We start from the raw sequence: 12,889 nt of genomic DNA, 5'->3' as shown, positions 1-12,889 counted from the left end.
CCCTAACTGCAGACTTTCCCATCACAATACATTTTTTGATCTCCTGGCTACTGGTGCCAAGAATGTTGACCGTGGAGCCGAGCAAACTGAAGCTGTGGACAATCTCAATCTCTTCGCCATCCATATATTAAGTAAGACAAAATTAGTGGAAAGTATTTTTCAAGTCAACCTTTATTGACATGGAAAAGAAATTACATAGATAAGCAAAGGGAGATGCCAAACCAAAAATGAAGGCTGCCCAGGAGGAAAACTCAGAAGAGACAAGGGATCTTTCTCCACAGATGAAACAGAAAGTGCGTCTTTCTCAAGAGTAAGCAACCTTAATTCAGGATTCTAACAGCCTAAATTGTGAGAGTTCTAAAGATCATGGTAAATTCAAAAGAAAGTAAGAAGAATGAATTACAAAAAGAAACACTGTAAATAAAGCTAATCCTTTACTTTAGGATTAATATGTGGGGTCACTATATAGGAACAAAACAAAATAATTAACCCCAGCCTATAAAGAATTCTGCAAGCAAATAGTAAAAGAGGTGAAAGGGGAAAAAACAGAAATACAGGGAATTACAGGGTCTTAACTATAGTTCAACCATTTTCTAGGCTATGACCCTGCATCAATATGGCTGGACCACAAAGCAGGTACTTCAAAATCATCCCCTTTTATCTACCATCACATATTGTTGTTGTTATGTGCCATCGAGTCATTTGCGACTCACAGCAACCCTATGTACAACAGCCCTAAACCCTGCTCTATCCTGTGCCAATCTCATTGTCTCTGACACACCCATCCCGATTAACCCAGTCACTGAATCAATCCACCTCATAGAGGGTCTTCCCCTCCTGTGCTGTCCCTCTAATCTACCCAGCATGATGTCCCTCTCCAAAGACCTGTCTCTCCTTGCAACATGTCCTAAGTATGTCAGACGAAGCCCCAGAATCCTTGCCTCCAAGGAGTCGTAGCCTGGTTTAACCCTCTCCAGGATGAAATCTGTTTGTTTTCTTGGCAGTCCATGGTACATTCAATACTCTTCTCCAGCACCACAGCTCAAAGGCGTCAACTCTCATTCTGTCCTCCCTAGTCATTGTCTAGCTCTCTGATGCATAACAAGTGATTGCAAAGACCATGGCCTGTATCAGGTGCACCTTCGTCTCCAGAGAGACACCGTTGCTCTTGAGTACTTTAGAGAGGTCCCTAACAGCAGACTTTCCCATCGCAATACGTTTTTTTGATTTCTTGGCTGCTGGTGCCAAGAGTGTTGACTGTGGAGCCAAGCAAACTGAAGGTGTGAACAATCTCAATCTCTTCGCCATCCATCCTGATGCTACCAATTGGTCCAGTGGTGAGAATTTTTGTCTTCTTGACACTGAGCCTCAGTCCATACTGAAGGCTGCAGTCCTTGACCCTCTGCAGTAAGTGCATGAGGTCCTCCTCAGTTTCAGTGAGCAAGGTTGTGTCATCTGCATAACACAGATTGTTGACAGATCTTCCACCAATCCTAATGCCACGCGTCTCCTCATAGAGCCCAGCTTCCTCCAAGAAGCTTTTGTAGTGAACAGAAAGCTCTTTTCATACATATTTTGATGGTGGACATGCTTATATATCAAAGAACCCAAGTACATACCTTGATATCAAAGTATGTACATACAAAGTACATACTTTGATATACAAGTATATTCACCATCCATGGGAGGAGCTTCTATTCATGGTAAAAACTTCTTGGAGGAATTTATTGCCATAATCCATGGTAATGTGAAAGTTTTTGTCACTGCAAAATCAATGCTGTTGGCGAGCTCTGGTGGCCTAGTGGCAAGAAGCTGCAACTGCAATATCAGAGATGCACGGTTCAAATCCACCTAGATGCTCTGCTGGAGAAGGAGGAACAATCTCCTGTACCAGTCAGATCTGATTTGACGGTACACACAAAAAATAATGAAATAAAATAAATTAAAAAAAAAAACCTTGAGAAAAAAAAAATCAATGCTGTTGTTAAGTGCCATCGAGTTGCCTGTGACTCAAAGTGACCCTATGTACAACAGTTCTATAACCTGCTCTATCCTGTGCCAATCTTATTGCCTCTGAAACACCTATCCCCAAGGAGGGACCAGTCCTTGAAGACAACTGTCAAGCTTGGGAGGGTGGAGGGACAGCACAAGAGAGGAAGACCTTTAAAGAGATGGATTGACTCAGTGACTGGGATAAAATCAATAGGTCCTATTTAAGCGCCAGAATTACTCTAAGCAGGGGTTAAAGAAAACACAATGAAAGCCAAAACAGCTTCTACTCATAAACTCAGAACAAACAGAACTCAAAGTGGGTGTTCCTAAAAGGTATCGCTGAAGTTTATGTAGAGAAAAATAAAAGAAAAATTTCTTCCTTTCAACTCCTAAACAGAGAACTGGGAATAGTGCAATAATACAGAAACAAATTTGGTTTATTCTCATTTCACTTTGAACTGTGAAAAATATCTGCTCCCATGTATGCCAACTGGAAAAAAGAGGGTACAGAAATGCTTAAGTTCTAAATCCTTGACTTGAATTCAAACAAATAATAAATGGGAAATACACAAAGAAGTCTTCAGCTCAATTTCCAGAGAAGGCATAAAATACAACGTGGTCTTCTGTCCAAACGTTTTTAGAAGGCAATTTTTATAGTTCTATGAATAAACCATGCAAACAAAGCACGCTATCAAGCATACAACTTTAAATACTTACTACTGTTTTTCATCCACAACTGCCTCCTGAAAGACCCTGGGCCTGAGTCTCAGCCAGTCCATGGAGACTTTCACTGCAGGAAGGGGGTAGGCATTATAGGACTCTTCCTGAGACTTGTTCTGGAGAGGACACTTGCACAGGATGCCAAGAAAAGACACTTAAAGATAAAATATATTTTGTAAATGTTAAACTATTTCAAAGTATCAAAATGAAAATATGCTCATGAACCTTTTGTAGTAGAATGCTTAATAAACATCTTACATACAAGTATCCATCTAAAAAGGCTATTTTTTCTATGTGAAACAAGGCTGCTCCTTGGAGGCAAGGATGCTGAAGCACCATCTGACATACTCTGGGCATGTTGTAAGGGGGGACCAATCCTTGGAGAGGGACATCATGTTTGGGAGGGTGGTGGGACAGTGCAGGAGAGGAAGACCATGGATGAAATGGATTGACTCAGTGACTGGGTTAATGGGGATGGGTGTTGTCAGAGATGATGAGGTTAGCTCACGATAAAGCAGAGTTCAGAGCCAGTGCATACAGGGTTGCTATGGGCTACAAGTTACTCGAAAGCACTTAACCAACAACAAATATTAATGTTATAGATACAGCTAATGAAGCAGTATGAGCAAAGGAAAGACTGTCATTTAAAATTCAGATCCCTCCTAAGTCAATATTATAAATATAGGATACTTCTTATGTATGTATTTTGCTTCAATAATGAAAATGGCCAAGATTATTTTTTAAAAAGAAACTGGCAAGTCCAAAGTTAAATGGTTTTATACTCACTAAAGAGGGCCAGCAACTGTGTCCAACACAGCTGTTCATCTTGACTATAACTATGTTGCTCCGTTTCATTGCTAAAATCACGAAGGTGATGAAGTTGAAACAGGTTAATGACAGTGACATGAACTAACTGCTGAGAGTTGAAAGCTTTTTGAAATAGCAGCCTCTGTAAAAGAAGACAGGAATGCTGTATATATACAATTGAGAAAAGAAGTCTTTTTGACACAAAAATTAACTGGTAATCTGTATTTAGATTCACAGATAAATTGTTCTAAGTTCTACCATTTTAACTGGATATAATGCTCCTCATGCTGAATTTCTGCCTTGAAAAATATTAACCCCAAAATGACTAAGCCCCTACAAAGGTTCTGCATTTTATCTTTTAATGTAAAAAAAAGTTTCAGGATGCATCAATAAGTTTATGCATCTAATTCAATAGAAATTGCTTTACAAGAAATGCAGATAAATCTCTCTCTATTTGAGACCAATTACTCAATATTCAATGAAAGAATAAACCTTACAAATCGATAAAGCCTATCACCTTTAATTAATCAACTGTAGTTCAATAAAATGTAAATTACACTGTGTAGTAAGCTAATGCCACTCACAGAATGAAATCATACCAATTCCTAGTTTTTGCTATTCAAACATTAAAAACCAGTTAAGGAAAATCATTATGAAAAATAGATCAAGAAATGATACATTTAGTAGAAGTAAAATGCCTTGTATCCTAAATACATAACAGTTTTAATACATCAATGAACCTCAACTTAGTTACATGTTTCTACTTAAGAATGTTGGTTAAGGGGGGAGGGCTGGGCGGGGAGAGAAGTGCAGCAATGAATGAATGGAAATCCAAAACCTCTGTAAATGTTCATTAAAATTATTTAAAAAAAAAGTGTTGGTTAAATACAATGAAACTTACAAGTGGGTGATATTATCTATATTAGAAATAACTTTGAATTATGATGTTAAAATTATCACCTCAGTTATGCTCTTCTGTTATTCCAATACCAGGTAAAGTTTAAAGAGAGATCTGGTTCATGACCTATTTAACATTAGAATGCTAGAATGATACTTCAAAGTTTATTTGTGTTCAATATACAATTATACAGGTGTACATATTACATTTGAAGACAATGTTATTAGTCTTTGAAATTAAACCAAATTAAGAATTGTCTAAGTTTTAGATTAATATAGCTTTTATATAGTAGAACTAATAAGGGTAGTTCTTCCTTCTTCCATTTAAACTCAAAATGTATTGCTGCTGAGTCAGAATGTACTCATAGCTGACCGTCCAGCAGGTTTTCAGGAGAGAAAAAAAAAATGCCTATCTTTCTTGCTCAAAGCTAATGGTGGATTCAAATTGCCTGCCTTTGGGTTGGCAGTGTAATTTTAGACTAGGCTATCAGAGCTCCTTTTCTCCCATTTAGGGAATATATTTTTCACAGAACTTGAGCCAGAAGCAACTTAAAGAGATCATTTATTTACTTCAACCCTGTGCTTTTAAAGCAAGATTGTACTTGAACTACGCAAGAGGAGCTGTCAATCTTATTCTTAAATCCTTTCATACTACCTACACCTGGCTAACCATTCTTCCAAATTCTAGAATCTCAAAGTACGAGACTTCGAAAACATTATGGAAAAGCTGTAAGGCTGTTACAGGTAACTGTCCAATTGTCTAAAGACAGAGACTGCAGCCAAAAAACAGTGATTATTTTGCTTACTATTGATCCAAATGTCTAAAAATAAATGACACCTAACAGATAAATATAATTATTGAATAGTGAAAACGTATAATTCTTATTTCTCTATTAATTATACTTCAAATGCTATTTTCTTACACTAACAAAAGGTGATTTTTCAAATATATATCTTTGTACAAACAAGTAAAATATATTCCTGTTAAATAAAATTCTCCTTCTTTTCCTTTAAACTACCACAATTCCTGAAAGACAGAAGCATAATGAATCATAGACTATGATAAGCTAACAACAGTTAGTTACATAGGGACTATCTTCCAAAACTAAAGATGACAGGGTTTGGATCTAAGAAGGAAGAAGTTTTTATTTTCTCTGTTTTGATACTTTATGTGAAGTGGTAGCTATTTCGTGAAAACACTGCCATATATTTCTTTATATATACACGACACATAAATTTAAAGCAAGGGGATGCTCTTATGTGAGAATTTCACATGCTTCAAAATTTTCAGTAATAGAATGTAGTTAAGTAATGTCATGAAAACTTGAAAGGTTTTTTCCATATTTTATGGTTCTTGACTGAAATAAGAGGTAAAAAATTCTCTGGTTTTGAAATCTAACCTTAAACTGTTCTTCCAACTTCTCTCGAAGAGGGCTCAATTTTTCCAAGCTCTTACTCAGGTACACATGACCATGGAATTTGATAAAGGCCTTGATGAAGTCAGAAACACCCCATTTGGTTTTCACCTCATCCCGGCTGCAATAAAAGAAAAACATCCATGAATGCTAAGCAGCAACACAGATGAGATGTCTTAGATAAGGCATTGGTTTGTAAAAACAAGTCACACCTAATGTACAAGTAACTCTGCATGTAAACTTTCCACTGTAACACATTCAAAAGTCTACATTTTCCTATTGGAAACAAATTAGATGCTGACTGGTCAAAATTCAGGGATGACATAAACTTAGGATTACATATCTGCATACTAAGGAATGAAGCATAAATAAGTGAATCATGCTAACAAACCCTTATTTTCCTGAACATTAAAATTAGAGGGATAAGGCTAGCAGGTTACACAAAGGCCTCTGTAAGAAATCACTCCTACCTTTCCAGTGCTTTAGAAAGTGCTTTTTGCAGATTAGTGGAGGCAGCTGGGAAAGGGAACTTCACAGCAATACTTCTGCAGTAGTAGAAAATTGTGGTAAGATGGTCTCCTTTGGAAGAAGCTAAGATAGCCAACTGATTGTAAGGCTGACCTAGAAGAGAAAGTTAAGATTCTAAGGTAATGCAAGCACAAAGTCTTGTTACGACAATACAAAAGTAGCCATTTTAAAATTCTCAAATGAACAGTGGGCAACATTTTATAAGCTAAACCTCATGATTCTAAGTGTATCTTTACGTTAAATTTGTAGGTAAACTGGAACCGGTGCATAGAGCTCTTAGAGTTTCTGATAGGTTCATTCTAGTTCAATATGATGCTGAAAAGGTGCATTCTACCCCAGGTAGAGTTAGAATCAATGTTATGACAAGATTGCCAGGTGCTTATAGATCACAAGTTCTTGTTAAAATGCAGATTCTCAGCAGAGGGTTGAGCCAGAATGAAATTGTTCAATGTCCTGCTTTTGTGCATGAAAAAGTTCAATGCCTTTTTGAGGATTTAAAAGCTATACACGCAGCAAGTGAAAGTGACTGTGATGAAGAATTTGCAGTCAGTAGGAAATGGTCCAATTTTTTCAAAGAGAGGGCAAATTTACAAATCTATCAGACACACTTAGCTTAGGGTCTAACTGTACTCAGCCATTGCATAGAGAAAGCAGCTATTGATAAAGTAAATGGTATGGCTAGGCTGATCTTTGCTTTAGACTATCTCATGGGGTTTAGCGTCTATAAGAATCTCAATGCAACCCTAAAGAAATCATCACTGCCACCCAAGCAGATATATGCATACTCATGTTTACTGTGGCTTTGTTCACAGTAGCAAAGAGCTGGAAACAACCCAACAAATGAATGGACAGAGAAACTCTGGCATATTCACACACTGGAAATACTATGCAGCACTGAAAAACAAGGAACTCATGAAATAGTATGCAAAATGGATGACCCTGGAGGCCATCATCATGCTGAGTGAAATATCTCAGTCACAAAAGGACAAATATCGCATATGGCCACTGTTGTAAAACAGGACTGACATCAGGGTTGAGGGAAGACAGAAAAGGAGGAGAGGAATTATGTATACTGCATTGAAACAGTTCAGGGAGAGATCTGTTTAAAAGGGATATATGAATGGGTATTCTTGTTATTACAGAAGTCCAGAGTGAAGGCTGCATAGTGGAGTGAACTTGGGGGGAGGGACTGTATAACAATGAAAGAGTTTTTCTTTTCAAGGAGAAGAGTGATTTTGGGGGGAGGGGGTGGGCAGGGAGAAAAGTACAACAATGAATGACTGGAAATCCTAAGTCTGTAAACTTCCATTAAAATTAATAAATTTTAAAAAAAGAATTCAGTCTATTTAATAATACAGGAATATTATCACCAAATACATACCAATTTCTTTAACTGAAGAATCACTACTAACATCTCACTAAATTAACATTTCACTACTAAATAAGATGAAAGACAAAACCACTACTTTTTACACAATAAAGAGATTATATTTTACAGGGAGAAAAATGGTACAAAAGAGATAATTAGAGCTCTGGGGGCCTAGTGGTAAGAAGCTGCACTGCAATCCTAAAGGCTTGAGGTTTGAATCCATCAGCTGCTCCATGGGAGAGAACGGGCAATCTCCTCTCTTGAGTTTAAGTGCCTCTGAAAACCCACTGGAGGATCTACTATGGGTCAGGTCCGGCTCAACGGTACACAACAACAGAGAGATAATTATTCTATGAGCAATTAAGGAAGAAGTTCAGGCTGCTTTGATGGAATAGGCAAAAATCAGGGTCCCAGGAATTGATGGTATACCAATTGACATATTTCAACTAACAAATGCTGCCCTAGATGTGCTCACCAAGTTGTATCAAGAAATCTGGAGGTCAACAACTTGGCCAACTGGCTGGAAGACATCTATGTTTTTTCCCATTCCAAAGAAAGGTGACCCAACGAGTGTGGAAATTATCGAACAATATCATTGATATCATATGCAAGCAAGATTCAGTTGAGGATTATCCAAAAATGACTGGAACAGCACATCAACCAAGAACTGCCAGAAGTGCAGGCTGGGTTTAGAAGGGGTTGTGGTACTAGGGATATTGTAGCTAATGTTAGAAGGATCGTAGCTGAAAGCAGGGAATACCAGAGGAATGTCTGTGTTTCATTGATTATGCAAAGGCATTTGACTGTGTGGATCACAACAAACTGTGGCTGACTCTGAGAAGAATGGGAATCCCAGAACACTTGATTGGCTAATGAGAAACCAACATAGAAATGCAACATCTACTTCTTTCATGAAACTTGAAAGATAGGACTTAAGTTCATTCCCTTTCTGCTATAAAGTCTCATAGTCAAACTCAAGTTATTAGGCCCACTCACCATTGGAGGGGACAAGCTGAGCTGCATGCCTATAGTAGGACTCTGCCTGGCTGGTCTGGTTTCTGTATCGAGCTAAAAGTGAGGGGGGAAAAAAAGACATTTCAATATAAATGACAACACAATCCCAGAAAGGAAGTATTTCCAAAACAGCTATATTTTTAAGTTCTAAACAATAAAGACCTTTTAGTTAATTTAAGGGTAAAGATAGAAATAAAATACTTCAAAATAAATTAACTATAGGATTATGTGTGAAGTGTCCACTCAGCCTTCCTTACTTGGGAACATTCAGCATGGAACCAATGTTAAAGCTTACCTAGCCCCCATTTCAGGTCCTCCAGTGTCATGCATCACCAGCTCCCACTATGGACTATGCTGGTGACCTGGAGCCGGCCCACAAGAAGGGGTGAGTTATATGGCACTTAAAAACAAAACAAAACAAAACAAAAACACTATATAATATGATCTGAAAATTATGTATTTCTTCAATATCTTATAAAGTGATTTTGAAAATGCCTCCTGCCGTATTACGTATGTGTGGGTAAAGAATATATTTCAAGCAAAAACAATTTAAATATATTACTTACTGATCTCATGTACAACTGAGTGCTTACTCTGATGTAACCCCTCATGAAGCCAATGATTTACTACATTTAGAAACCTAAAATCTTAAGACTTAAAAAGTAGTAATGGTCCATTCCCTGTTATTTGAGGACAGTCAAAACATAATCCTATAGTTAATTTGTTTATAACCTTTTGAGGCACCCTAAAGGAATGAACAAGAGCAAATAAGTTAAAGAGCATTCCAAGGTAAAATATACAAAACGGAAATAGAAATTTTAAAAATATATCAAGTTAAAAATAAGCATTTAGTATGAAGGAAGGAAAAAAGGCAGTACAGCGTTAGAAGGAATAATTTCCAAAACTAACTGCACAGAACAGACTTAATTTAGAAAAATTACAAAACTTAGTTATGATTGTATTTTTGCTGTTTAGTATCTGCTTCAATCAATGACAGTTTTGTATAACGCTCTAATAAAATTTAAATCTCAATATGAAAGTTATGCTCTTAAAGACCCTTGGCCAATCCTGGAACATGAAGAGATTTTAAGGGCATTCTGGTGGAGTAGTCTATAGGGAATTGTCCAGGACAACACCTCTATGGTGGTTCAAATCCACCACTAGTTCAGTAGGAGAGACAAAGGCTACCTCCTCCAGCTAGGTACACAGCCTTGGCAATCAAACAGGGGAACTAGGAGTCAGCTACGACTTGCCAAGAGTCAGTGAGTGAAGAAATTTTCAGATTCTCAAGATACATTTTGTAATTTATTCTGAAAAAAATTTAAATTGTGTTTATGTTTAACTTAAAGGAAAATTTTCTGTCTGATACTCTGAAGAAAGGATAAATGTATTATCAATTCCTTTACACTAAAGGCTCACCGATGTCTCCAAGGTGGACGAGGCAGTGCTGGCAGATATAGGAACAGGAACTAGACTGTGGCTTCACTATGGCGCTGGTGTGCGTCTGTTTATTGCTGATAATTCCCAATTGGGAAGACTTCACACGGCACGGTAAATCTACATTAAACACTGTACACAGCTCTTGTAATAACTAAAAGAAAAAAATTAGCAAGATTTAGCTGGCAATCAAAACAGTAAGGTCTGTACATGAGACATTAATCATATACTGCTGACAAGTAAGAAAATTATGTGGTAACTTTTTAAACCTATAGCTTAAAGGATTGCTAATCATCCATCATAAATGAGATCTGAATTCTCAAGTACTACAGCAACCAGGACATAGATTTAAAGTAACAGCAACATTTTTTAACAAGAAAATTTGCTACGATTTTCAAATACATTCACCGCAAGCAACGGCAAGAAATGCTATGAAATTATTCAGTCATCTATTACACCTTTCTAAACAAAAGTGGAAAAATCACTAAAGATTTATCAGCTATAAATTTTACTTAAATGCTAGCTGATGAATGAAGTATTACCAAGATTTTCTTGAGATTTAAGTTCTACATCAGCTTTCATGTCTTTGCTACACAATAGATCAGAGTATCATATATCTGAAAGAGCCTTTCGGCTCTATTTAGACCACCATTCTTAGTCTTAAAGGATGACAGAACCTTATTTCTGGTTGTGTGAATCTGTTATTTCATTTTGCCTGTGGCTCCTTCACTCCTTTTTCTATTTTTAACTTCAAATTGTTTTGCTTGATCTATGAATATACTCCAGTGTTTTCTACATGAAAGAAAACAAAATCAAAATCCTCTCCCTTGGCCCTGAATCCTGCTGTTGTTAGGTGTCATTAAGTCAGTTCCTTATCACAGCAATTCTATGTACTTCAGAGCAAAACACCCACCCTTAACCTACCATCCTCACAATGATTGCTATGTGACTGTTTCACATTTCAACTTAGAAAAAGTCAAGAAGTGATATATCTGATTGTTTCAGCAACTGTTATCAAACACATCTCATTTAGGGTTTCTAATCTTCTACCAATTCCAATCTAGCAATCACCCAATGGCTCGCCTCTTTCCACTGATTTCCTTCAAAGACATTTATATTTCTTACAACCGTTCCTGAGCACTTTATCACCTACCAATATTTTACTGAAATTGTCAATAGGACAACTAGTTACTAAGTAGGCAAAACAATTGAAGATTATCTGCTGCATTCAACACAGCTGACATTATATTCACTTAGTTCTTTCCAACCATTCCTTTTTTGTCTCCTTCACTCAAAAAGCTTTTTTGAACCTCCCACAGTGCTTTCCATTCTTGGTCCACATACACTTCTTCATACTTTATTTCATGCATTCAAAAACGTATTTACCAAAGATCTCCAGCCTACACACACAAATTTCCACTCTTAAGAAGTTTATAGCCAAAAAGCCAATACCATGCTAATAAGGTACTTATAGTTCAAGAAGGGGACTGGACAGCCTATTAATATTGAAAATAAGATACATGGAACTCCTGAGGTCTGGTGCCAAACAAATAAGGAATATGGATCTATAAACAAGGGAATGGTTGGTTTTACCATCCTGCTAAAGTTACAATCTCAGCGATCTTATAGAGAACTTTACAGTATCAGAAGGCAAGCCAGAAACAGAGCACATCTTTGGAGCAGAGTTCTTGAACTGAGAATCACTTACACTCATGAGCAAAAGTGAGAAATCAAGAGAGAGACAGACATACATTATGTTATGAGATGGTGAGACACGGTGACAGAGAACAGTTCAGCAGAACCAAGAAACCAACACAAGACAATGCAACCTTGTTTCCTAGACCATGGAGCAAGGTGACAATAGTGGATGGACTGACTCAAGAGTCAAATGCCTTCAGAAACTACATCTGTGAGCACTTACTAGCATAGCTAAAGAGCTTTGGAAGACTTTGAACAGGGCAGAGACCAGGCCAATGCAGAGGTGCACGTGCGAATGGCTGAGAAATTATTGTTATCTGATCTTAAATTATAATCTGTTAATTCCTAATAAACTCCCTAACTATAGTGTGGTTTGTATGAGTTCTGGAAGACCACTGCAGTAAATTATTAAATCCAATAGAGAGTGGTGTAAAAAAGGCAAGGTTTCTATTAAAAAAAATCAGTAAAACTGTCAGAGAGAAGAAGTATACCTGACTTCCCCTCCTCAGAATCAGTTTTGGGGTAATGATCATGAGTACTCCTACACCCCTTATGGAGGGAAATGTCTGGCACCACTGTACTATTTGTTCAAATTATCAAAATGTCAGAACTCCATTTGTGCAAAGATTCTGGCTGGTTAAGATGATTTAATTTAAAGAAAGTAACAAAGTGGAATGAAAGAGGTGGAGTAGCAGTTTCAAAAGTTAAATAAAACTGTACGTGACTATTATTACTTAAAATATACTCTACCTTTTTACAGGATGCAACCTGATGTATCTTACAATTTCATATAAATTTAGACACATGACTGAAACAAGCTAATCAGTTCATTATAAAGTTGGTCACTGGAATGACACAGTAGCTGAACAAGTATCTCTCATTCTTTCTAAAAATCCACTCACAGATTTGTAAAACCAAAAGGGAATCAGAGTATTTGGTCACACCACTGTATTTATAGATCTGGAAGCTAAGTGTCACAGCAGTCAGTGAGTTAACCAATTAACTGGTATTA

The 12,889-nt window shown here is 37.0% G+C and overlaps 1 protein-coding gene across 2 annotated transcripts in view; it reads right to left on the bottom strand.

Annotated features, from left to right (window-relative positions):
• Positions 1 to 12,889, bottom strand: part of SMG7 (SMG7 nonsense mediated mRNA decay factor) — a 107,874-nt gene that overhangs the window by 22,893 nt on the left and 72,092 nt on the right. For both annotated transcript variants that reach the window (XM_006887753.1, XM_006887754.1), the window contains 6 exons: positions 10,162 to 10,333; positions 8,725 to 8,796; positions 6,302 to 6,452; positions 5,817 to 5,952; positions 3,499 to 3,661; positions 2,710 to 2,866 (listed from right to left, as the gene is read on the bottom strand). In XM_006887753.1, the coding sequence (XP_006887815.1) occupies positions 2,710 to 2,866; positions 3,499 to 3,661; positions 5,817 to 5,952; positions 6,302 to 6,452; positions 8,725 to 8,796; positions 10,162 to 10,333 (851 nt within the window). The remainder of the gene's footprint in view (positions 1 to 2,709; positions 2,867 to 3,498; positions 3,662 to 5,816; positions 5,953 to 6,301; positions 6,453 to 8,724; positions 8,797 to 10,161; positions 10,334 to 12,889) is intronic.

The sequence above is a fragment of the Elephantulus edwardii genome, unplaced genomic scaffold (genome assembly GCF_000299155.1).
Source record: "Elephantulus edwardii isolate Elephantulus edwardi_28Jun2011 unplaced genomic scaffold, EleEdw1.0 scaffold00061, whole genome shotgun sequence".
Taxonomy (NCBI): Eukaryota; Metazoa; Chordata; class Mammalia; order Macroscelidea; family Macroscelididae; genus Elephantulus; species Elephantulus edwardii.
Note: the sequence above shows the minus strand (reverse complement) of the source record. Positions and strands in the feature narration are given on the sequence as shown.